Genomic DNA, 24,745 nt, shown 5'->3' with positions numbered 1-24,745 from the left:
GACTGTGAGCCCCCTGTGGGAAAACCTGATCACCTTGTGACCTCCCCAGCTCTTAGAACAGTGCTTGGCACATAGTAAGTGCTTAATAAATGCCATTATTATTATTCTTATGTCTCCCCCCTTCTAGACTGTAAATGCATTGTGGGCAAGGATTGTCTCTGTTGTTGAATTGTACTTCCCAAGCGCTTAGTACAGTGCTCTGCACACAGTAAGCGCTCAATAAATATGATTGACTGAATGGAAGAATGACCTGGGAATGTATGTATGCATTCATTCATTTGTATTTATTGAGCGCTTACTGTGTGCAGAGCACTGTACTAAGCGCTTGGGAAGTACAAGTTGGCAACATATAGAGACGGTCCCTACCCAACAGCAGGCTCACAGTCTAGAAGATAATGATCATCGTCATCATCAATCGTATTTATTGAGCGCTTACTGTGTGCACAGCACTGCACTAAGCTCTTGGGAAGTACAAGTTGGCAACATATAGAGACAGTCCCCTACCCAACAGTGGGCTCACAGTCTAAAAGATGGTATTTGTTAAGTGCTTACTATGTGCAAAGCACTGTTCTAAGCGCTGGGGGGATACAAGGTGATCAGGTTGTCCCACGTGGGGCTCACAGTCTTAATTCCCATTTTACAGATGAGGTCACTGAGGCCCAGAGAAGTTAAGTGACTTGCCCAAAGTCACACAGCTGACAATTGGTGGAGCCGGGATTTGAACCCATGACCTCTGACTCCAAAGCCCATGCTCTTTCCACTGAGATTTATTACTCTACTTATTTTACTTCTACATATTTGCTATTCTATTTATTTTGTCAAAGATGTGCATCTAGCTTTACTTCTATTTATTCTGGTGACTTGACGCCCGTCCCCATGCTTTGTTTTGTTGTCTGTCTCCCCTTTCTAGACTGTGAGCCCGCTGTTGGGTAAGGGACCGTCTCTAGATGTTGCCGACTTGGACTTCCCAAGCGCTTAGTACGGTGCTCTGCTCACAGTAAGTGCTCAATAAGAAAGAACGGGAGAGGAAGAAGAAGGAAGGAAGGAAGAGAAAGAAAGAGGAGGAAGGAAGGAAAGAAAGAAGGAAAGAAAGAAAGAAGGAAAGGAAGAAAGAAAGAAAGAAAGAGAAAGAGAAAGGAAAGTAAAGAAAGAAGGAAAGAAAGAAAGAAGAGGAAAGAAAGGAAAGAAAGAAGAGAAAGAAAAAGAAAGAAAGAAAGAAAGAGAGAGAGAAAGAAAGAAAGAAGAAAGAGAAAGAAAGAAAGATAGAAGGAAAGAAAGGAGAAACAAAGAAAAAAAGAAAGAAAGAAAGAAGAAAGAAAGAAAGAAGGAAAGAAAGAAAGGAAAGAAAGGAAGGGAAGAAAGAGAGAGAAAGGAAGAAAGAAAAAGAAAGAAAGAAAGAAAGAAGGAAAGAAAGAAAAGAAAGAAAGAAAGAAAGAAAAGAAGAAGAAGAAAGAAGGAAAGAAAGAGAAAGAAAGAAAGGAAAGAAAGAAAGGAAGGAAGGAAGAAAGAAAGAAAGGAAAGAAAGGAAGAAAGAAAGAGAGAGAGAGAGAGAAAAAGAAAGAATGAATGAATGAATGAATGAATGAATGAATGAATGAATGAATGAATGTCCGCTTTCTAGCTTTCACTTTCCCCCCGTGACCTTGTCGGGGCCTTCAGGGTCCGTAAGCCTGCGCATGCGCAAGGGGGGGGCCAGAGGGCCCGGTTCACGCGCATGCACAAGGGGGCCAGAGGGGCCGGTTCACGCGCATGCGCAGGGGCCCAGCGAGCCGGTTCGCGCGCGTGCGCTCTCCCCTCTCGCGCCGCCGCTTCTCTCCTCCCCTTACGTCACCTCGCGCAGGGGCGCGTGCGCCTTCCGCGCCCCTCTCCCCCCCGCCCCCTCCGCCGCCGTCTCTCCCCGCCCCTTGCGTCACCCCGCGCAGGGCGCGTGCGTGCGTGCTGACGTAGGGAGCCGGCTCCCCATCCCTCCCCATCCCGCGCGTGCGTGCGCACGCCCCGTGTGAGTGGGAGGGCCGCGGGTCGGTGGGTCCTCCCGCGGGTGCCATCATGGCGGGACGGGGGCCTAGCCAGGTGCTGCTCAGCTCCGGCCTGACGCTCCTGTCCCAGCCCGCTTATGTACGTCAAGGTGCTGGTGCAAGGTAATGAGCCGACCCTCCCACACCCACCCGCCGCGGGGAATCCCCCGCTTCTCCCGCTTCCAGGGAGGCCTTCCCCCTTCGCCATCACCTCCCCCCCGCCTCAGGGGCCCGGGACTTCCGGTCGGGCGGACTTCCGGCAGTCCGTCCGTCAGCCAGCCCGTCAGTCAGTCAGTCAGGCCTTCGTCGGTCAGCCCGGCTGTCAGTCAGTCAGTCGGGGCCTCAGGCAGGCAAGTCCAGTCAGGCCTCAGTTCATTCAGTCATTCATACTCAGTTCATTTATACGATTGATGATGATCCAGTCAGGTCGTCCGTTCAGTCAGGCCTCAGACAGGCAGGCAAGTCAGTCAGGCCTCAGTCAATCAGTCTGTCAGTCAGGCCTCAATCAGTCCGTTTGTCAGTCCAGTCCGTCAGTCAGGCCTTAGGCAGGCAAGTCCGTCAGTCAGTCAGGCCTCAGGCAGGCAGGCAAATCAGTCAGGCAGGGCCTCAATCAACCAATCGTATTTATTGAGCGCTTACTGTGTGGCAGAACGCTGTACTAAGCGCTTGTCAAGTCAGCAGCAGGCAAGTCAGGCCTCAGTCAGTCAGGCAGGCAAGTCAGTCAGTCAGGCGTCATTCCAAGCAGTCCCGGGCCGTCAGGCAGGCCAGTCAGTCAGTCAGGCCTCAGTCAATCAGCGCCGTCAGTTCGTCAGGCCTCAGCCAGTCAGAGACCGTCTGTCAGGCCTCAGGCAGGCAAGTCAGTCAGTCAGGGCCTCAGTCAGTCAGGCCCCAGTCAGTCAGTCTGGCCACCATTCAGGGCCTCAGGCAGGCAGGCAAGTCACTCAGGCAGGCCTCAGGCAATCTGTTCCGGCCGTCAGTCAGGCCGTCCGGCCATCTGTCAGGGCCGTCAGGCAGGCAAGTCAGTCAGGCCTCAGTCAATCAGCCCGTCAGTTCGTCAGGCCTCAGCCAGTCAGACCGTCTGTCAGGCCTCAGGCAGGCAAGTCAGTCAGTCAGGCCTCAGTCAGTCAGGCCCCAGTCAGTCAGTCTGGCCACCATTCAGGCCTCAGGCAGGCAGGCAAGTCAGTCAGGCAGGCCTCAGGCAATCAGTCCGGCCGTCAGTCAGGCCGTCCGGCCATCTGTCAGGCAGGCAAGTCAGTCAGGCCTCAGTCAATCAGTCCGTCAGTCAGTCAGGCCTCAGGCAGGCAGGCGAGTCAGTCAGGCCTCAGTCAGTCAGCCAGTAAGGCCTCAGTCAGTCAGTCCGGCCGTCAGTCAGGCCGTCAGGCCAATCAATGTCAGGCCTCAGTCAGTCAGTACGTCAGTCAGGCAGGCCTCAGTCAATCAGTACAGCCGTCAGTCAGGCCTCAGTCAGTCAGTACGTCAGTCAGTCAGGCCTCAGTCAATCAGTCCCGGCCGCCATCAGCTGCTCCCTCTCCCCCCCTTCATCTTATGATAATAATAGTAATGATGGTATTTGTTAAGCGCTTACTATTGTGCCAAGCACTGTTCTTGGCGTTGGGGAATAATATAGTTATGGTACTTGGTAAGTGCTTAGTATGGGCCCAAGCACTGTTCTAGGCACTCGGGTAATAAGAGTTACGGTGTTTGTTAATGCGCTTACTGTGGGCCAAGCACTGTTCTGGGTGCTGGGGGAATAATAATAATAGTTATGGTACTTGTTAAACGCTTAGTATGTGCCAAGCACTGTTCTAGGCACTGAGGTAATAATAGTTATGGTGTTTGTTAAGCGCTTACTATGGGCCAAGCACTGTTCTGGGTGCTGGGGGAATAATAATAATAGTTATGGTACTTGTTAAATGCTTAGTATGTGCCAAGCACTGTTCTAGGCGCTGGGGTAATAATAATAGTTACGGTATTTGTTAAGCGCTTACTATGGGCCAACACTGTTCTAGGCTCTGGGGTAATAATAATAGTTATGGTGTTTGTTAAGCGCTAGCTATGTGCCAAGCACTGTTCGAGGCACTGCAGTAATACTGATGGTATTTATTTGTTAAGTGCTCACTATGAGCCAAGCACTGTTCTGGGCACTGGGGTAATAACAGTAATAATTATTATGATATTTGTTAAGCGCTTACTATGGGCCAAGCACTGTTCTAAGCACTGGGGTAATAATAATAATGATGGTATTTGTTAAGCGCTTAATATGTGTCAAGCACTGTTCTAGGCACTAGAGTAATAATAATAATGATGGTACTTGTTAAGTGCTTACTATGTGCTAAGCTCTGTTCTAAGCACCAGAGTAGATACAAGGTCATCAGGTTGTCCCCCGTGAGGCTCACAGTCGTAGTCCCCATTTTACAGATGAGGGAAGTGAGGCACAGAGAAGTGAAGTGACTTGCCCAAAGTCACACAGCTGATAAGTGGCGGAACCGGGATTTGAACCCATGACTTCCCAAGCCCAGGCTCTTTACACCAAGCCACGCTGCTTCTATCAGCCCTCTCCCTTTCCCCAGGGCCTCACCTCCCCAGCCTCCGCCCAAATACTAATGATTTTATTTGTTAAGTGCTGACAGTGTGTTAAGCACTGTGTTAAGCGCTGGGATAGACGACGATGATGATGGTATCTGTCAAAAACTTACTCTGTGCCAAGCACTGTTCTGAGTGCTGGGGTAGATACCAGGTCAACAGGTTGTCCCCCGCGGGACTCAAAATCTTCCTCCCCATTTTACAGATGAGGTCACTGAGGCCCAGAGAAGTGAAGTGACCTGCCCAAAGTCACACGGCTCCCACATAGGGCTCCCAGTCTCAATCCCCAGCTTACAGATGAGGGACTGAGGCCCAGAGACGAAGAATAATGATGGTATTTGTCAAGCGCTTACTACTAATAATGATAACGATATTTGTTAAACACTTACTGTGTGCCAAGCACTGTTCTAAGGGCTGGGGTAGGATAGAGGGTAATCAGGTTGACCCTCCAGGGGCTCACAGTCTTAGTCCCCATTTTACAGATGAGGTCACTGAGGCACAGAGAAGTGTCTTGCCCAAGGTCACATAGCAGACAAGCGGCGGAGCTGGGATTAGAACCCACGACCTTTGACTCCCGAGCCCTTGCCTTATCCACTAAGCCACGCTGCATGTGGGTTTTGGATAGAAAAAAAAACGTGCAATTTGTCCCTCTCTGCAAATATTTTGAAAGCTACAAAGTGTAAGTGTATAATTTTAATCTCAGACATTTCCTTGGTGAGCTTGGACACATTCTGATTTTTAAATGGATTTTCCCGAGGGTCCTGTTAATGGGTTGTGGCTGAAAAGCCACCCTGTCTCCAACTTTTTTCCCCATTCCTATGAGTCTAGCCCTTTTTTTAAAAGCGCCGCTAACTAAACGGAACTGCAGCAGTTTGGAGACTGACTGAAATATTTCCTATTAAGACAGAGTCCAATATAAGCCTGCTGCAATTGGCTTAGTCCACACACCTAGTCCTTGGGTTCAAGATCATCATCATCATCATCAGTCGTATTTATTGAGCGCTTACTATGTGCAGAGCACTGTTCTAAGCGCTTGAGAAGTGCAAATTGGCAACATATAGAGACAGTCCCTACCCAACAGTGGGCTCACAGTCTAAAAGCGGGAGACAGAGAACAAAACCAAACATACTAACAAAATAAAATAAATAGAATAGATATGTACAAGTAAAATAAATAAATAAATAAATAAATAGAGTAATAAATATGTACAAACATATATACATATATACAGGTGCTGTGGGGAAGGGAAGGAGGTAAGATGGGGGGGGTGGAGAGGGGGACGAGGGGGGAGAGGAAGGAAGGAAGGGGCTCGGTCTGGAGATGCATATCTTTTCTGAGTATGGGCAAATTAGAGGATTGTTGGTGGAGGAAGGCGTTGTTCACAGTGTGTAGCGTTACATATCCTAGTGTCCCAAAGGCACCCCTCCTTTCCTGCTGTATCTGGCCTGTCAGGAAAGACAGGGATAAAGATCACAGTATTTCCACTAGTTTTCCATTATCGCCTCTTAGGTGGTGAGCCCCCTGAAGGACTGGGACCATGTCCAATTCCCATCAACCAATCAATTGTATTTATTGAGTGTTTACTGTGTTAAGAGCACTGTACTAAGCGCTTGGGAGCGTGCGCTGTTCCCTGTGTTTCCTCATGCACACTTAGTACGGTGTTCTGCACCCAGTAAGCATTTAATAAATACACTTGCCGCTACTATTCATTCATTAGTAGTATTTATTGAACGCTTACTGTGAGCAAAACATGTACTAAGCACTTGGGAGAGTACAATTCCTTGCTGGTCCCAGAATCACCTCTCTTAGTGCCCTTTGTGCAGCCGATTATAATTAGCTATGCTCAATCAATCAATCAATCAATCAATCGTATTTATTGAGCGCTTACTATGTGCAGAGCACTGTACTAAGCGCTTGGGAAGTACAAATTGGCATCACATAGAGACAGTCCCTACCCAACAGTGGGCTCACAGTCTAAAAGGGGGAGACAGAGAACAGAACCAAACATACCAACAAAATAAAATAAGTAGGATAGAAATGTACAAGTAAAATAAATAAATAAATAAATAAATAGAGTAATAAATATGTACAACCATATATACATATATACAGGTGCTGTGGGGAAGGGACGGAGGTAAGACGGGGGGATGGAGAGGGGGACGAGGGGAGAGGAAAGAAGGGGCTCAGTCTGGGAAGGCCTCCTGGAGGAGGTGAGCTCTCAGCAGGGCCTTGAAGGGAGGAAGAGAGCTAGCTTGGCGGAGGGGCAGAGGGAGGGCATTCCAGGCCCTGGGGGATTGACGTGGGCCGGGGGTCGATGGCGGGACAGGGCGAGAGCGAGGTACGGTGAGGAGATTAGTGGTGGAGGAGCGGAGGGTTCGGGCTGGGCAGTAGAAGGAGAGAAGGGAGGTGAGGTAGGAGGGGGCTAGGGTGATGGACAGCCTTGAAGCCCAGGGTGAGGAGTTCTGCTCCTTACATTGAAGTTTGCTCATCAATTCCCAGAGAGACCCAAGGATTTTATAGATCCACCATCCGATATGGTTCCCCAGTAGATATATAAAGTTCATGAATAGATTTAATTAACGAATCAAAATGTCAGGAGAGTCCAGTCCTAAGAAGAAAGCTGTTGAATATGCAAAAAGAGAGCGCTTCAATGAGTCCAATTTGAGGTAACCCAAAATTCTTGAAATGTCTTTGTTTTCATTTTATTTGGGTTTTAATTGCTTTCCAGTAGATTTTACTGTTAAATTCAGAGGCACGGGGCTCATTTCAGAATGTAGTATGAAATCTCGGAAAGAGAACTCCCAGAAAAAGATAAAAGCTTTTAAAGTTGAGGCAACTTCTTTCAGCAACTGCAGAAACAAGAAACAGTTCTCACTAGGAACCTGGAAGCTATTCTCCTCTGTCCCAAAACGACTTAGACTTGCACATTGCAGCATTCTGGTCTGAAAATGAAGGACGTGGACGCTTTTTAATAGCCAGTGCTGCAATTTGATCCTTTTAGGTCATGTTGTTGGGTGAAAACTTGGCATAACTTGTGCTGTTTTCACTACGCATTTGGGCCAGAGAGCTGTTGAATGGTGAGGGAGCTTCTGATGTGAACCTGTTTGGCTACAGCAGGGCTTGGTTTTGGAGGAGGAATGATCATGGCCTGGGGCATGTGCCAAGTAGCTCCGTGGATATTACAACATGAGCTTTCCTTATTGCAGGGAGTTTCGAGAATGCAACTATGGTATAGGAGAATGGGATGTTTCTATTATTCACTTGTGCTGTTTCTTTCTTGCCTTTTTTTAACCATTGTATTGTAACCATTGTAATTAATCATCTACTAGATGTCTTTGTAAGCTCATTTTTCACTTTTTTTTTATATGTTCCTCAAGTACCTACTTCTGTGCTATGCAAATAATAAGGGTATTTGTTAAGCGTGTACTGTGTGCCGAGCACTGTTCGAAGCGCTGGGGTAGATACAAGGTAATTAGGTTGTTCCCACGTGGGGGCTCATCGTCTTCATGCCCCGTTTTACAGATGAGGGAACTGAGGGCCCAGAGAAGTTAAGTGACTTGCCCAGTTAAGTGACTAGACCAGTGGAGGAACTGGGATTAGAACCCATGACTTTTGATTCCCAAGCACGGGCTCCTTCCAATAAGCCATGCTGCTTCCAAGAGATGGGGACTATCTAGAATGGAGAGGGAAGGAGGTGGAGACTGCAGGGGGCCCGGGAGAGGAGGGTAGAGTTCTAGCCGGGTCGGTCCTCAGCTCATCGTAACTCCAGGAGGAGGGAGACGGAAAAAGGGGGGACGAGGAGATGGGGGGAGAAGGAGCAGGAGGAAGAGGAGGAAAAAGGAGGAGGGGAAAAGAAGAACCTGTTTGTGGGCAGGATTTATCTCTTCTCGGTTGCCTGAATTGTCCTTTCCAAGTGCTTACTACAGTGCTCTGCACACAGCGCTCAATAAATGCAATTAAATAAATGAATGAATGCTGTCAATACTGGCCTGTTACAAGGCTGAAAGATTTTAGCCGGCTGTCAGATACACTATCAACTGTTTGTTTTACTCGTTTAATATCTAATCACATATAACCTTTGACTAGGCAAGCAGTGACCTCCAAAATTACGGGGCAAACACTTCATTTTTTTTACTTTCACTTCAAGTGCAGACATGTTGAAGGAGGCAGCAGTTGGTCTAGTTGGAGTATGAGTCCCTCATCTGGCATATGTGTTATGTATATGCTTATGTTATGTGGCATCAGAGTCAGAGCACAGGCCACATTTTTTGTCATGCAGTTATGAACCAATGAAATAAAATGGCCATCATTATCCCATAGATGATCTTGATTAGGCTGCTGTTAGATCTTTCCTGCAAGCTCCCCCTAAACGGTAAAGCTCACTGTGAGCAGGGAACATGCCTACCAGTTATTCTGTTACATTGTACTCTCCCAAGCACTTACTACAGTGCTCTGCTTACGGTAGCACTCAGTAAATTCGATTGATTGATTGATTTGACGCTGACTTACGTGCAGTTTTTCCAAGTAAATTAATTGAAGCGGCATGAGTAGAGAAGAAGCATAGCCTAGAGGATAGAGCATGGGTTTGGGAGTCAGAGGACCTGGGTTCTAATTCCAGGGTCCGCCACCTGTCTGCTTTGTGACTTGGGCAAGTCACATAACCTTCTCTGTGCCTCAGGTACCTCATCTGTAAAATGGGGATTAAGACTGTGAGCCCCATGTGGGATACAGACTGTGTCCAACCTGAGTAGCTGCTATATATGCCACAGCACCCGGCCGATAGTGAGCACTTTACACTGTACACTGAAAGCTCTTTGTGGGCAGGGAATGTGGCTACCAACTCTGTTGTACTCTTCCAAGTGCTTAGTACAGTGCTCTGCCCACAGTAGGTGCTCAGTAAATACCATTGATTAATTGATTAATACCATTTAAAAAAAAAAAAACAGATTTTTAGCTTTGAATGTGTTGCCCTCGTATGTTCTGGCAATGAGATTGGTGAAAATATTATTGTTTTTCTAGCAGTAGGAATGTTAGGGCCTTGCTTTCCTGTGCTGTCATTGTGTTCAAAGTCTGAATAATCAGTGCGTCTTTTCATCCCAGAGATCATATTTCTGAGCTTTCTTCGTTCCATGAATCTTTCCTAAATATTTTTTTTTCTTTTTAACAATTTTCGAAGTTTTGGACTAGGATTTTTTTTTTTTAATCAGGTACTTAATCCTAACTCTGCCAAGCAAAAAGAATATAAAGGCCTATTGTTCATATTGACCTAATAACTAGTTTCCATTGTTAGCTTTCAAGGGAATCTTGAAACTTCCTGTACCTTTGAATATTTTTGTAATCAAGGCTTTTTAAAAAAATAACAGTGTTTGGCACTGTTTGGTACACCAAGCCTCATTACTGTTGAATAAATGTAACCTATTTCCTTGAGAGTCTGTTGCTACGCCAAAGAGAACCACATATAACCAAGCAAAACTAAAGAATCTCACATAGAAAGTAATTTTCAAGGGATTAATAGGCAGAATAACATGAATTCTATCAGGGAAGAGGTTCAGGCTTATCAGTCAGTTGATGGTATTTTTTGAATGTGTACTATGTGCAGAGCACTGTACTAAGCACTTAAGAGAGTACCGTTCAAAAGTGTTAGTAGACACATTCCCTGTCCATAACAAACATACAGTCAGAAGAGACATTCAGTACTATAAATAAATAATTTATAATGTAAATATAAAGATATTTACCTAAGTGAGGTTGGGGGTGAGGCGAGTATCAAATGTCCAAAAGTAACAGATCCAGGTTTCATGTTTGAAAAGGGTCACCTACTACATTTAATGGCCTTATTTTTCTGGAGCCACCACTGGAATGATAGGTTATTGAAAGCCAGATTGATCTATAGGAAGCATTAGGAGGGGGGAAAAGCCTTAATTTGCTATTCTCTCTAGGAAGTAATAGACCTGCTTTTTCCCCTTTAGGGCGGGTAAGCTCATTTTGGGAATGTCTACCAACTCTGTTGTACTGTACTTTCCCATCACTTAGTAGAGTGCTTTCAGCACAGTAAGCGCTCAATACATATCATTGATGGACTTACTGTTGTTTTTCAATTACTTTTTTATTCTTTCGCTATGTGTCCTTCCCTGCCATCCCGTAAATCGTGAGCCCAGTGTGGGTCAGGACTCTGTTCAAATCAATGCCCTTGTATATCTCTCCAGCACTTAGTGCTGTGCTCAAGCACATTGCAAACGTTTATTATTGTTCCTGGTACCTGCTTCCTAACTCATTAGTGTACAACCCCAATTCAGGAATGTGCGTGCTGTATTCTTTTTCAAGAAGCTCTGGTTTGTCTAATTTAAGAAACAGAATGGCATAGTAGACTGGATAGACTTCTACCTAGTTTATAAATCCTAGGTTCAGTTTTCCACACTTGCCTGTGGCTTACCCTGAAAATATTATGCCATAATTTTGCCTTCTGTTAGAACATTGGTTTGCTTCAAATCTGTGAGGAGACTAAGAGTTGACTGAGATTTTTAAAGGATCGGTGACATTTTGTAGATGTAAATGACCTCACAGTGAGTTTAAAGTAGTTTATAGTTGCATTTATATTTTATCTCATCTTCACAATCATATAGGAAGAAGATGGATAGTGTATTTTTCCTTCATTTTTTCAGGTGGAAAAACGGAAATTCTAGGTTAAATAAATGGATTACATGACAAGCCAGACACAACTGGCAATAGACTTGAGGTATCCAATTCAAGTACAGGGTTCTCCGTACCAAACTCAGCATTGTCCCTTTATTTATATCTCTGCATATTGTATTTCTTTATTTTTAAAGGTGGGATATGAACCTCTTCCTCCAACTCTTGGAAGAAATATCTTTGGACGACAAGTCTATCAGCTCCCTGGCCTTTTTGCATATGGTGAGTGAGGGGTGATTGGCAATTAGGGGCTGTGGGGGCTAGGCGTTGAGGGTCAAGAATTAAAATCAGAGGACAATGTAGAAATCGTAAAGTGGAGCAGGAAGCATGCTCCTTTGGAGTGCCTTTGTTTTTTGATCGTAGCCTCTTCGAATGGGTCTGAGTATCTGAGTATTTGTTTTCTTTCTTAGCTAAACACATTATGAAGATTGATGGAAAGAAAGGACTTTTCACAGGCTTAGCCCCCAGACTCTGTTCAGGAGCTGTTGGGACTGTAGTCCATAGTAAAGTTTTGCAGGTAAGTGAAACCTCAAAAAAATCCTCTTCCAGCAGGATCAGTAGATGTTCTCCTCTCCTGATCACTCTTATTGGGTGGTAATATTCGGGTTAACTTGGCTTTTTGGTTTTCTGACATTCATTCAGCATTGACCTGAAATGTAATTTATCTCCTGCAGCCATTAACTTAAGGGAAATCTCAGGGGCCGTGGGCCACTTAAGCAGCTCAGTTTACTTTGTATGAAGATGGAAGGAAACATCTTTCCATTGTATATTTGAATTCCCTGACACTATTCACTGTTTGGCCCCTTGTGATAATTACACTAGTACCCAAACCCATCCCAATGGACTCCATCCTGTAACTCAGAGTTATGTTATTAATGCTTTTCAGTTTTTAAACTATTATAGTTTCTTTAGCATGGGATTTTCAGCTTGGGACATGCAGTTTCAGCTTTCAAGTTTTTAAGTGATCCGTTGCTACTTGTTGCACCTGTCATTACCGAAACCTGAAGCCTTATCAGCTAATTAGGCCACAGACATAATGGGCAAGGAGAGGAGTGTGGTTCCAACCTTTTTCTCCTGGCTGGGTTTCATGGGCTGGGCATTGAGCAATCTTATGGCTGACTAGTCACCGGCCTCAGTAATTTGGGAACAGTTTGTAGTCTTCATGAAAGCTAATAATCAACTAGTTGATGATCTCTAGGGCAGCAGTTTTCCCAAGCACAGAGTCCAAGACAAAGAAAGAGCTAACTTTTGTGTTAACTCGTTTGACTTGATCAGAGTTGCTAGTGGTAGTTGTGAGAATATATGAGTTTTGAAGGTGCCATTTGGGCTCTGATTGCATTTGATAATTGAGTGTCTGTGCAAAGAATAAAAAGTGATGGCGCGGTTATGTTAATGATCTAAAACAATCAGCCATCACCCTGGTGGAGATGAGCAGGCACATACCTAAAGCAAATGAGGATAACACAGACTTGATGGGAGAGAGAATCCCTACCAGACTGAGAACAAAACTATTGTAATTGGGGACTGAAGACTCCGGCTATGTACCTTGGGTAATGGCCCATTTCAGTATAATAAAAGAGTGGAATGATCAGCAGTATTCAGTATAGCGTATAAAGTTAAGAAAATGGGATCTCTTCAGCCTAACCCCATGGGAAACTAGAAAAAGAGGGGTTTTGTACAAGGCGGGTGATTTCTGTGCTATACCTGGACCCAGAGGTAAATTGAAATTGACAGAATGATAAGGTGCAAGAAGAGGCAGCAGCTTGTTGGAAAGGAAAATCTGGAAATAGGATGGGAGCAAAGAGAGAGTCTTCTAGACTGTGAGCCCACTGTTCGGTCGGGACTGTCCCAACTTGTACTTCCCAAGCGCTTAGTACAGTGCTCTGCACACAGTAAGCGCTCAATAAATACGATTGATTGATTGATTGAGAAGGAGGCTGAGTTTTAGAGCTAGGAAAAGAACTGGGGTTTGAGCTAGGAGAGTAATAAAAGCAGTGAGTCAGTCTTTCAGTTACTGGAAAGTCCTTGCTTCTTCCACTCCTTTTTCATGGCCTCTCATTAAGTAATTCTTGCAGTTCCCTTTTGACAAAGAAAAGAGTGTGGTATGTGTTTGAAATGCGCACAAATTCACCATGATCCACTGCAAACCCTACTTTCTCAAGAAGCATTGGGCTATACTCATATCAGTTGTCTTTCTATATAAATATTTTTTCTAACAAGTTATCTTTATGTAGTCCTTACTTTTTCATACCTTTGCTTGACCATTTCGCGAAACTGGGCAGTGTGATCAATTTGTGGTGCAGATTTTCTTCCCGATTAATCAGTTGCCTGTAGCTATTCATGACCATTGCTAATTGAGAGACAGAAATAGATTTGGAGAAAGTAGGGACTTGGTATGTCTTCACTTGTCTGCTATGTGACCTTGGGCAAGTCACTTAACTTCTCTGTGCCTCAATTTCCTCAACTGTAAAATGAGGATTAGGGCTGAGCCCCATGTACGACAGGGACTGTGTCCAATTCAATTATCTTGCATCTACCCAACACTTAATACAGTGTCTGGCACACAGTAAGTGCTTAGCGAGTACCATAGTTATTATTGTTATTATAATTATTGTTAATCTGACTTCACCTCTACTTGCACACCTGAAATTTTTTTCTCCCCTTATTTTGCGTGGCAGTGCAATGACCCTAATCTCCCTGTGTTTTCTTTTTCTCCATAGCAGTACCAGGACAACGCTGAGGTATGTTAGAGTTGATTTTTGTGCACAAATCCCATTCCCTCACAAGTAGACGGGACATCCGGTCTTTCCCTTAAGCAGTTAGTGAACTGCCAGCTATTTCATGAACACCGGTTTGCACTCACTGATTTCTTTTGGGAACTATCAGGATCCTTGACCTGATTGTATTCTTTCCTCAGGAATTGGGACCGGCATCTGGACCGAAAGCAATTCCTTCCTCCCTCGACCAGGTTATCAAGGAGGTAAGAGATGGGACCCTGAGCCGCTTGAAGCCTGACTCTAGATACTGTGACAGATGGTAGCCACTGACCGATGCAGATCCCAGAGCCAATCTCTTTTCACTTCTTTCTTTTCACTTAAGACCAATCGTTGATGTTAGACTTGAAACCTCTAGTCCTAAATTGATTCAGGAAGTGACACACTTGAGGCAGTTATGATTTCACTGAGTGTGTTTAGTATAAAGAATGAGTATCGATATAGCCTTAGGGTTTACCTTCACTCTTCACAGCCCATCTTATATTGAAGCGTCTTGTCAGCTTGAGTAAGCAGTGCCATTTGTAGGTCAGATTAAGCTTCCATTCAGTTCAATATTCTGTCTCCAGCAGTGGAATGTCCCTTAACTTTTCTCTCAGCATCCCTCTAGTAACCTGCTGTGGACCGTTTATCCTAATCTCTCTTGAACCTGCTGATATTTCCTGGCGACGCAGCTGTCTTTGGTTAACCAGTTCCGTAGTCTGTATGAAGCATCCATATTCAGGTAGTTTCCTAAGATAATAATAATGATGGTAAGGACTGTTCTAAGTGCTGGAGTAGATACAAGGTGATCAGGTTGCCCCGAATGGGGCTCACAGTCCTACAGTCTCACAGATGAGGTAACGAAGGCACAGAGAAGTTGTGACCTGCCCAAAGTCACACAGCTGACAAACGGCGGAGCTGGGATTTGAACCCACGACCTCTGGCTCCCAAGCCCGTGATCTTGCCACTAAGCCACGTTGCTTTCGTCCAAAGTGGTGAGCTCCTTGTCAGGAAACATGGCCACCAACTCTTTTGTATTGTGCTTTCCCAAGCGTTTAGTGCAGTGCCCTGCACTAATTCATAATAATAATAATAATAATTTTGGTATACTTGTTAAGCGTTTACTATGTGCCAAGCACGGTTCCAAGCACGGGGGGAGATACAGGGTAATCAGATTGTCCCACACGGGGCTCGCAGTCTTAATCCCCATTTTCCAGATGAGGTAACTGAGGCACAGAGAAGTGAAGTGACTTGCCCAAGGTCACACAGCTGATAAGTGGTGGAGCTGGGATTAGAACCCATGACCTCTGACTCCCAAGCCCGTGCTCTTTCCACTGAGCCACTATTGATTGATTGGTCTTCAGTAATGACCTATTTGTCTATTAGCATTGAACACCGTGGGTCATCGTCATCTATTATTATTGCTATTCCATTATTGAAGCCTACTTAATTAATTAAATTAATGGGCGTAAAGTGGACACATTAAATACTCAATAGGTTAAAAAAAAAAAGTAAGAAAGCATTACAAATGCTGCAGTGCAGAAGAAATCAATACATAGATCTACAGTTGAGGGCTTAGGTGGCTGACAGGGTGATATGACCAAAACAAGGGGTTAGTCAAGGAATGTCTCTTGGAGCATGAGCCCCACGTAGGGCAGGGACCGTTTCTGACCTGATTATCTCGTCTCTACCTCACTGTTGTACTAAGCACATAGCGCTTAACAAAGACCACTCTTATTATTAAGTCACTTAGTAGGAGGGCTCTTTGAAGGAAAGCTAGGACGTTGGCAGAGACGAGAGGGGAGGGATTTTCACGCAGACAGAAAGGCGAGAGCAGTGGGTCAAAAGCGGGAGAATCACAAGTCAGGAGCAGTTAGAGTACTAGTGTGGGAGAAACCAGAAATGGAAGCTGGGGAAAAATGGATAGGTAAGACTGGCGCAGATTTTTGGAGCCAACAAGAATATTCTGTTTTATGAAAAGAGGTGGTGGTTAGCCATTAGAGGTTATTGGAAAGAGTGGCTAAAAATCGGAATCCTGAGCATTTGTAACCGTTAACAACTCAGGATCCTTTTCCAAAGAGTTGAAGTTGCATCCTTCGTTGTTACTCCTTAACAGTGAGCATCCTGATCTTGGAAGAATTAGGCTGAACACACTGTGTGCTCGTTTTCTTCCCTTTCACTGTCCTTAGAAGTTGTCCCTCAAATGTGCCCACCCCGTAGAGGCTGGTGAAGTAAATATGTGAAACCAGTATCTGCTACCAAATCTGGAGTAACTCAAATCAAACTGTGTGGCAAAGCGGTCTGAACACAGGGCTAAGAGTTACAGACTCTTAGCTCTCGTTCCAGTTCTACGTCTATTTGTTGGTGACCTTAAGTTCTGTTCCTCAGCTAAAACCGAGAGCGTAGTCTACACCTGACCCCATTTGGATCGCAAGGAATAACATTTATAAGAAACCCTGAAGTGCCTGAATGAAAGATGTGATCGCTTGCCTGATTCGGTATCACGGTTCTGTTAGCCTTACATTGCTGACTCGAGGACAAGTGTCTTCTTGTGCCTCACTCCCTCTTTCATTCAGTCCTCACATTTTGAACTCGGAAGATTTTTGGAATGTCGATATCCGCTTTCATAAATCTGTGTTGGTTGTTTGTAGACTTCTCGAGAGATGGTTGCCCGGTCTGCTGCTACCCTCGTCACACATCCCTTCCATGGTATGTTTTCACACCTGTGATCCTTGTGGGAGTGATCCATGCATGCCCTGTTCACTTTTTCTATTCTCCTCTCAGTCACCCTTGTAATGCCTCAGTTTCACTCAGGTTGTCATAGGCGTTCACCCAATTACGGGTTCCTTTCTGGATTTTTCACCCACTTTAGCCAAAGTACCCATCGGTCTCTATTATTGTAGGGTTTGCAAAACTCCTCACTTCTTGGTGTTTCTACCAATGCCTTTCCTCTCTGCCCTGCAGTGATCACCCTGAGGTGTATGGTACAATTCATTGGCAGAGAGTCCAAATATTGGTAAGTGTTTGGTTCTGTATATTTGTAAGGGTATGTTGAGAGGCAGAGAAACTGGAGGCTCTTCTCTCGCCACCTGCACACAGCTAGGGTGGTGGTTTCAACATTCCACGTGTCCCCTCACCTGTTGTCTACAAATGTCTCTATGTGGGTATTCGGATTAGAGCCCTCCAGAAAAGTGGCTGAAAGGAAGTTGCGGGGAGAGAAGTAAAGCTTACCCCATCAAATACTGTAATTTTTGTTCAGCCCCACAGGCTAATCTGAATGTAACTCGTCTCTTCTTTTCCCAATGTAGCGGAGTTTTCGACTCCATATCAACCATCTATCAGGAGGAAGGCATCCTAGGATTCTTTGCGTGAGTTTCTTTGGCTGAAATTTTTTGCTTTAGTAATTCATTATAAGCAGGAAGCCTTGGGAAGGTGATTTTCCAGGCGAAATCAGTGCAGATACCTTCTTTTAGGCCATTGAGGGATTCATTCTTCTTTCAACTGCCTTCCCATTAGAATTCCTTTGGGCCTGAAGCCCATTCCTGGGCTTTAATCTCTGGCTGGTTAGGAAGTTTGGAGTTTGCAGTTAACTGCCTGACCAGTTTTTCTCAGGTTTTCCATCCCAAAATCATCTCTGCTTCTTGGACAAGTATGCTTTATTTTAGCATAGCAATTAAATTTTAAAATGTACACTTAAAGTGGCAGAATAAATTTTACTCTTCACAAAGTATAAAAGGTTTAGAGTTTGCTAGCCCCAAGCAAGTGGATGTTGGAATGCTTGCATAGCAGTGTGCCTTTTTCCATTTTTCTGACCCTTCTGAAGAGCTTTTAAATCTCTCTTTCATCCTTTTTCCTCAAACTTTTACGTGACATTCCTAGAAAGCTCTAGATCGTCTGAAATCTAGAATCTCAGAAATGTTGTGGGCTGGTTCTGGTCATTTTTTCTGTTTTTCCTTAGGGTGTTGCTCTTTCTCTCCCTGTGATTTTTGTCTGTTGCCTCCCTGCCTTTCTCATGTGGAAGTATAATTTTGCTGCACAGGGACCGTGTCTGTGAGAGCTCCCAGATTTTTTTTTGGCCGCAGTCAGTGTTATTGCTAAGCAAGCAGTGTGATGATGGGCCAGTGAGCAAAATTACAAATTACTCCCTAAGAATAATGGGAAGAAGGAGCATTGGAATTCAATACCATATGTGGATATTTGGGCTGAAAAGTACTGGGTTTAGACCTCTCCAGAGAACATGGATAGAAGCCTGCTTGCCCTATTTCAGAAGGGAGAATAGGTAAAAGGTGTGAACAAAACAGAAGGGAATGGATTCCAACTTTTGACATCCTTCTAGTTCCTTACACACTCCAGAAACTGTTCAAACACACTTCATGAGCTGTTTCCGTGCAGTTTGAGCTGTTTGTTCTTTAGAAGTTCATTACCCTCATGCTTGTCTTCATTTAGGGGCCTTGTTCCTCGCCTCCTTGGTGACGTCATTTCACTATGGCTCTGTAATACGCTGGCCTACCTCATCAACACGTATGCACTGGAGAGTGGGGTAGGTTATGTTCTTGGTGGATTTTGCACCTTTTGGGGAGTGAAAGAGGAAGGTCTGTTTATTAGCCCTTCTCGGTATTGAGCGTTCTGGCAGTCGAATGCCTTTTTGCCACCATAATCGACACTGCCTGCTTTTATCAATAAGATCCAGTTACAGGAGCCTCCGCAGTAGACCAGATGGTGATTTGAGTGAGGAATGGTAATAACTTGGCTCCTTTGTCTGGATTAGGGTGCAATGAGCTGACACAAATTCAGGTTCCTTATTCATTCTAATGGTTTTTCTGTAGGTCTCCACCATGAGCGAAATGAAGAGTTATTCCCAGGCTGTTACTGGGGTAAGTATGTTCATTTTTCTTTTTTCTCATTCCCCCAGGTGAGAGTGATTGTTTTTATGTGTCTGTGTTGAGAATGTCAGAGCATATCAGTCTCAGCGTTCCTCAGGGCATGCACCCAGAACTTTTTGTTCTCTTGTGGGAAGAGGTCACTTAGGTTTCCCGTGTTTTCTGGTTGAATTGACATTTGCCAGAGGACTGAGCATCTGGAGATAAAGTGCCATAAGATAGATCCACAGACCAAAAAGGGTTGAATGGTTCCCTTTGGACAGTACCTACTGCCAGTGATGATTTGGCATCACCAACCAGATGTGGCGGAGTGTGGGCTTTATATCTGCTCCAAGTTCAAAGTGAGACTTTTTCTTTGGATCCCGAGAACATGCCAGAGTACCCCCTCAGTGGCAAAAGGCTGTGACTGCTTATGAGGAGAACAAGGAGGCCTAGAGAAGATAGAATGAAGCTAGGCACTATCCAGCCAACTCACACTGGTCTGTGTTGTGTTGCAGTTCTTCGCCAGTATGCTGACCTATCCTTTCGTACTAGTCTCCAACCTTATGGCTGTCAACAACTGTGGGTAAGTGCCCAGCCTTTTCTTCCTTCCTGAAACAACTGAGTGTATTGAGGAACTAGGACAGTCATGACAAACAAGGAACACTGGCAAATAAAAAGGGAAACAGCATGGCCTAGTGAATAGAGCACGAGCCTGGGAATCCGAAGGATCTGGTTTCTAATCCTGGCTCTGCCACTTGTCTGTTGTGGAACCTTAACTTCTCTGTGCTTCAGTTACCTCATCTGTAAAATGGGGATTAAGACTGTGAACCCCATGTGGGACGTGGATTGGGTCCAACCTGATTAGCTTGTATCTCCCCCAGTGCTTAGTACATTGCCCGGCACATAATAAGCACTTAAATTCCATTTTAATAAATAAACAAATAGCAGATCTCTGAAAGGGTCTGTATTTGACTGATTTGTTAAGTGCTTATTTGTGCAGATATCCTGTGCTAAGTGCAAGGATAGATACTAGAAAATCTGATCAGACATAGTCATTGCCCCACATTTAAGCTCCCAGACTGAGCTTGGGTGAGCTGTGTTTCTCCTGGGAGTGATTTGTTCTCTAGCTCCCATCCATAAAGAACCCATTACTTAATGTCCAGTTGTGTTTTACTATTTCCCATTCAGCATTAAAGTCTTAATGTTTATTAAACTCACAAAGGCTCTAGGTGCCGTGAAACGTTCATGTGATACAGATCACTCCTGCCTTAAGTACATCTTTTTAAAGGGAGACAGGATTTCAAATGAATTAGATTCTTTCTTTTAACTTCTTTTACCTGCCCATATCTGGATGTAGGGAAGTTGAGATTCACTGGTTTTGTTTGGTATGCAAAAAAACTCCCCCAAAAAAGCACTTGTAACAAATTAGAGGTAGCTCATGGAGAAAGTGGACATCAAATAAAGAGAGGAAGGATATTTAGCAGATGGATTCTTCCACTCTTTTTTTTTCTCTCTCTATCTCATCCCAAAAGTCTAATGGACAGAAGGGAGAAGTGAACAGGGAAGAGTGCAGATTTCCCAAATTCTGGTCACTGAATGACATTTCTAATTCAGTGAGGAAACTTGGCCTCTCAGCGAATAATAATTTGGGTCCCAGTGCCCTGGAGATTAGAGTAGTGTCAGACCTATCACTTCTCACACAAGACATAAAACAGTTTTGGCCACAGTCCTTGGCATTACGTGCTGCCTGTTGTGGGATTTGTAAGCACAGAGTGATAGATGAGAGTGTATTACGTGCATAGTCTAGAAATCTCCCCAGAAGAATGGGTGGGACAAGCTATTGAGAAGGGATGGATTGAACCCTGCTGTTCTTCAGTTGCCAGTTTTAAATCCCTTCCGAGCACCAGATAAGCTATGTGTACCAGTTCCCTTCTTCCCCTCCAACCTCCCATCGTGTTGGCAGTGAGTCTGCTGCCAGAAGCGCAGTCCCCTGGGTAAGAAGATAGGTGAGAAACTGGTTCTAGCTTTCAACCTTTATAGCTTCACAGCCTAAATGTAGAAGAAAAGGTTGTTGGTCCCGCATTTTTTTCCCCGCCCCAACAAAGATCGCCTCGTCGGAAATGGGCTCTCTTCCCAAATGTCATACTAGATTATAGCATATCTACTGGAGAACAGTGTGATCCTGCCCCGCGGGGCGTGTGCGTTGTAGGGAGCCGAATTTCTGGGGGAATCATCCGAAAATACCTGCTCTGACTTGCAGACCTCTTTGTTTCAGGCTTGCCGGTGGAATGCCTCCTTATGCTCCGATATACTCTTCCTGGCTGGACTGCTGGTGTCAGCTACACAAAGAGGTAGTTCCCTCTGCCTCTCTCGAAAGGTCCCCTGCATTCCAACTTGCCCCACCGGTCTGGCTTCCGATTTCTTTTATCTGTCCTCCGACTTAATAGGGTTCAGTCGAACACCCTGGGAAGAATTTTTAATCTGACCTGGAAATTGAAGAGGGCTCACGTTTAACAGCGGGGGAATTGGGGAAATAAGAATCCATAAAATAACTATCACGGAGAATTGTATTAAAATTACCAAAAGAGCTAAGTAGGTAGTTGCCTTGGGGATTGCTGGTTATTGACCGTTATTACACTTATATTTTGAATTTCCAGAACCGCTTTGAAACACTACTTCATATTCCCTTTGAAATGTATCAGTGTTTTACCTTTCTTTAAAGTTGAGGAAACAGACACAGGAGGTTAAGGCACTTGCAGCTGTGACAGAGCGAGGCCACACCTCGGATGGTTCCTTATTTATTCCCCCAAGCTGCAGTCCCAGTCAAGAGGTGGAGGGTTCAGATTTAGTTTGCCCTTTAATGATGATGGAGAGTATATTATCAGAACGGAGAATCCTGTTTCTCTGAGAAATGTGCAGCTGTGTCCAATCCAGCCATTGGACTAAGTGGACAAGGGAGCACTGAGACAATCATGCCACAGCTGTTCCTACGAGGGAAGTGATTTGAAACGGGAAACAAAGAGGAAAAAGGAATTGCTTAACTGCATGCACACAGTAAAAGCACTCAATAAATACGACTGAATGAATGATTTCACAGCAATTCTTATTATTAAGGAAAGAAATGGGGGTGGACGAAGTTGGTCCTCTGGGTCCTTCACTTCGGTCCCCATCCTTCCAGACTCGTGGGCAGAGCCTTGAGAGCTGATAGGCACCCTGTGGGTTTCTCCTCACCTCTACTTGCCCCAGCCCAGACAGCACAGATTTTTGGCCCCCCAGAGCTTGATGAGGGGGGAAAGGATTTTTAGAGGTGGCACTCCCTGCCACTATTGAACTTGTTTATTACAGCACCCCCTCCGTGGGCCGAGCCCGGTTGTGGGGTTGGGGCCCAGAACCAGTGTATATTGTGGTATATGTTAAGGTTAGACGTGCCAGGTACTGTGCTAAGCTCTGAGGGAGAAGCAGGGCCTCCTAAGATCAATTAGGGACGGGCCAGTTTAAGGAACAGAAGAAGTGGCGTGACAGGTAGTTGCACTCTTCAGCCTCCATCCAGGGCCACCAGTGTGTTGTTTTACCCAGCGTTGCCAAGTTGCTTGCCCCAGCCCAGGGGATGAAGCTGTTGCCCTGAACTTAGGTTCTTTAAGGATTAAAAGCCAAAAGTCTTTTGGTTCTTTGAGGATTAAAAGCCAAAAGTCTATGAAACAGCCTTAAGATTAATTTAGAATAATTAATAGTACTATCACCCTCAAGGAGCCCAAAGACTGATATAGGACTAAAGGGTGAAATGGCACCACCAGATCCTAGATGATCCGATTATCAGATCTTTTAAGGTTTTCCTTAACCTCTAGGTGTAGCAGATTATTGGGGTTCATGGTAGACGCCTCTCCTGGTTCTCCTCTTATCTCTCCGGCCATTCATTCTCAGTCTCCTTTGCGGGCTCCTCCTCCCCCTCCCATCCCCTTACTCTAGGGTTTCCTCAAGGGTCAGTTCTCGGTCCCCTTCTGTTCTCTATCTACACTCCCTTGGTGAACTCATTCGTTCCCACTGCTTCAACTATCATCTCTAGGCTGATGACACCCAAATCTACATCTCTGCCCCTGCTTTCTCTCCCTCCCTTCAGGCTCGTGTCTACTCCCGCCTTCAGGACATCTCCATCTGGATGTCTGCCTGCCATCTAAAACGCAATATGTCCAAGACTGAACTCCTTATCTTCCCTCCCAAAGCCTGTCCTCTCCCTGACTTTCCCATCACTGTAAACGGCACTGCCATTCTTCCCGTCACACAAGCCCGCAACCTTGGTGTCATCCTCAACTCCGCTCTCTCGTTCACCCCTCACATCCAGTCCGTCACCAAAACCTGCCTGTCAACCTACGCATCAAGCAAAAACACCTCACTCTCGGCTTCAAGGCTGTCCAACCCCTCGCCCCCTGCTACCTCACCTCCCTTCTCTCCTTCTCCAGCCCAGCCCGCACCCTCCGCTCCTCCGCCGCTATCCTCCTCACAGTGCCTCGTTCTCACCTGTCCCACCGTCGACTCCCGGCCCACGTCCTCCCCCCTGGCCCGGAATGCCCTCCCTCCACACATCCGCCAAGCTAGCTCTCTTCCTCCCTTCAAAGCCCTACTGAGAGCTCACCTCCTCCAAGAGGCCTTACCAGACTGAGCCCCCTTTTTCCTCCCTATCCCCCCGCCCTACTTCCTTCCCCTCCCCACAGCACCTGTATATATGTTTGTACAGATTTATTACTCTATGTATTTTACTTGTACATATTTACTATTCTATTTATTTTGTTAATGATGTGCATTTAGCTTTAATTCTATTTGTTCTGACGACTTGACACCCGTCCACATGTTTTGTTTTGTTGTCTGTCTCCCCCACCTAGACTGTGAGCCCGTTGTTGGGTCGGGACCATCTCTATATGTTACCAACTTGTACTTCCCAAGCGCTTAGTACAGTGCTCTGCACACAGTAAGCGCTCAGTAAATACGATTGAATGAATTAGGTAGGAATTCCTTCCCTGGGGACAGAAATTCAGATCACTTCCTTATTGTGAGAGAAAGACAAGACAGTTGTTTATTTTACAGCTACCGACCCTGTCTTGCTCTTACTTCCTTGGTTCCGTTCCCAAGAGATCCTGTTCGGTTACTGCATCTTCTCTCCCTGGGTCAGTGGGTTGGATTTCCTGACCTCATATATTCCTCACTGTTGGTTTTTCTTTTCTAGGGAAACATGAGCCGAGGAAATAGTCTCTTTTTCCGGAAGGTTCCTTGTGGGAAGACCTACTGTTGGGACTTGAAGATGTTTATTTGAAGATATCTGGCAGAGACGATGACATTTCCGAAGTCCCAGATAAACAAAATTATGGGAGAGAATGTTGATTTCTATACAGTGTGGAGCTTTACTTTTTCTTTTTTTTTTAATAATCAGTTAATCTTGGGAAAATGAAGGTGCGTGTTTGCCTTTTTTCCCTCTCCCTCATACCCCCCAGTGCAGGAAAGAAGATGCTTTGCTGCCGTTCTGACTGGGAACTTTTTCGTTTTGGTTTTAATGTGACTTTTCATGGAAAACAGAGCTGAACTTCTTCAAAAGGGCGAGCATATTGTCCCAGTAGTTCAGGCTTGGCAGAATGAAGGGCTGTGGAAATGTGAATAGGATTGATTAGAAGCCGTCTCGTGAGACTTTTCAGAAAATCACTGAAGCAATTTGCTAGGAGGCTAAAAGCTCTTCTCCTCCAGACCCTGCAGGAGAGGTCAGCATCTCCCCGGCACATGCCTGTAATCTTTCACCCTTCTAGAGAGGGAAAACGGAGAAGCTTTAGGAGACGTGGCATCCGTGGATATTTCTTAA

General features: G+C 45.2%; 1 protein-coding gene across 1 annotated transcript; it reads left to right on the top strand.

Moving 5' to 3' along the window:
- Nucleotides 1-2,015: 2,015 nt before the first annotated feature.
- MTCH2 (mitochondrial carrier 2) lies at nt 2,016-24,344 on the top strand. The gene is made up of 13 exons (XM_038764843.1): nt 2,016-2,135; nt 11,424-11,510; nt 11,699-11,805; nt 14,009-14,029; nt 14,206-14,268; nt 16,693-16,750; nt 17,006-17,057; nt 17,350-17,409; nt 18,488-18,581; nt 18,868-18,915; nt 19,419-19,486; nt 21,179-21,254; nt 24,122-24,344. Exons 1-13 carry the CDS (start codon nt 2,114-2,116, stop codon nt 24,206-24,208), a joined length of 843 nt encoding a protein of 280 aa, XP_038620771.1. The 5' UTR covers nt 2,016-2,113; the 3' UTR covers nt 24,209-24,344.
- The last annotated feature ends 401 nt before the right edge of the window (nt 24,345-24,745 follow it).

The sequence above is a fragment of the Tachyglossus aculeatus genome, chromosome 22 (genome assembly GCF_015852505.1).
Source record: "Tachyglossus aculeatus isolate mTacAcu1 chromosome 22, mTacAcu1.pri, whole genome shotgun sequence".
NCBI classification, from domain to species: Eukaryota; Metazoa; Chordata; class Mammalia; order Monotremata; family Tachyglossidae; genus Tachyglossus; species Tachyglossus aculeatus.
The sequence above is the reverse complement of the archived record's forward strand: the minus strand, read 5'-3'. Positions and strand labels throughout refer to the sequence as shown.

What these genes read in the sequence shown, in the direction of transcription:
- MTCH2 (XM_038764843.1), top strand. Translation starts at nt 2,114, where the DNA reads ATGTACGTCAAGGTGCTGGTGC. An exon ending in GGCATCCTAGGATTCTTTGC is followed by an intron (nt 17,410 to 18,487) that starts GTGAGTTTCTTT and finishes GTCTTCATTTAG; the next exon opens with GGGCCTTGTTCCTCGCCTCC. An exon ending in ATGGCTGTCAACAACTGTGG is followed by an intron (nt 19,487 to 21,178) that starts GTAAGTGCCCAG and finishes TCTTTGTTTCAG; the next exon opens with GCTTGCCGGTGGAATGCCTC.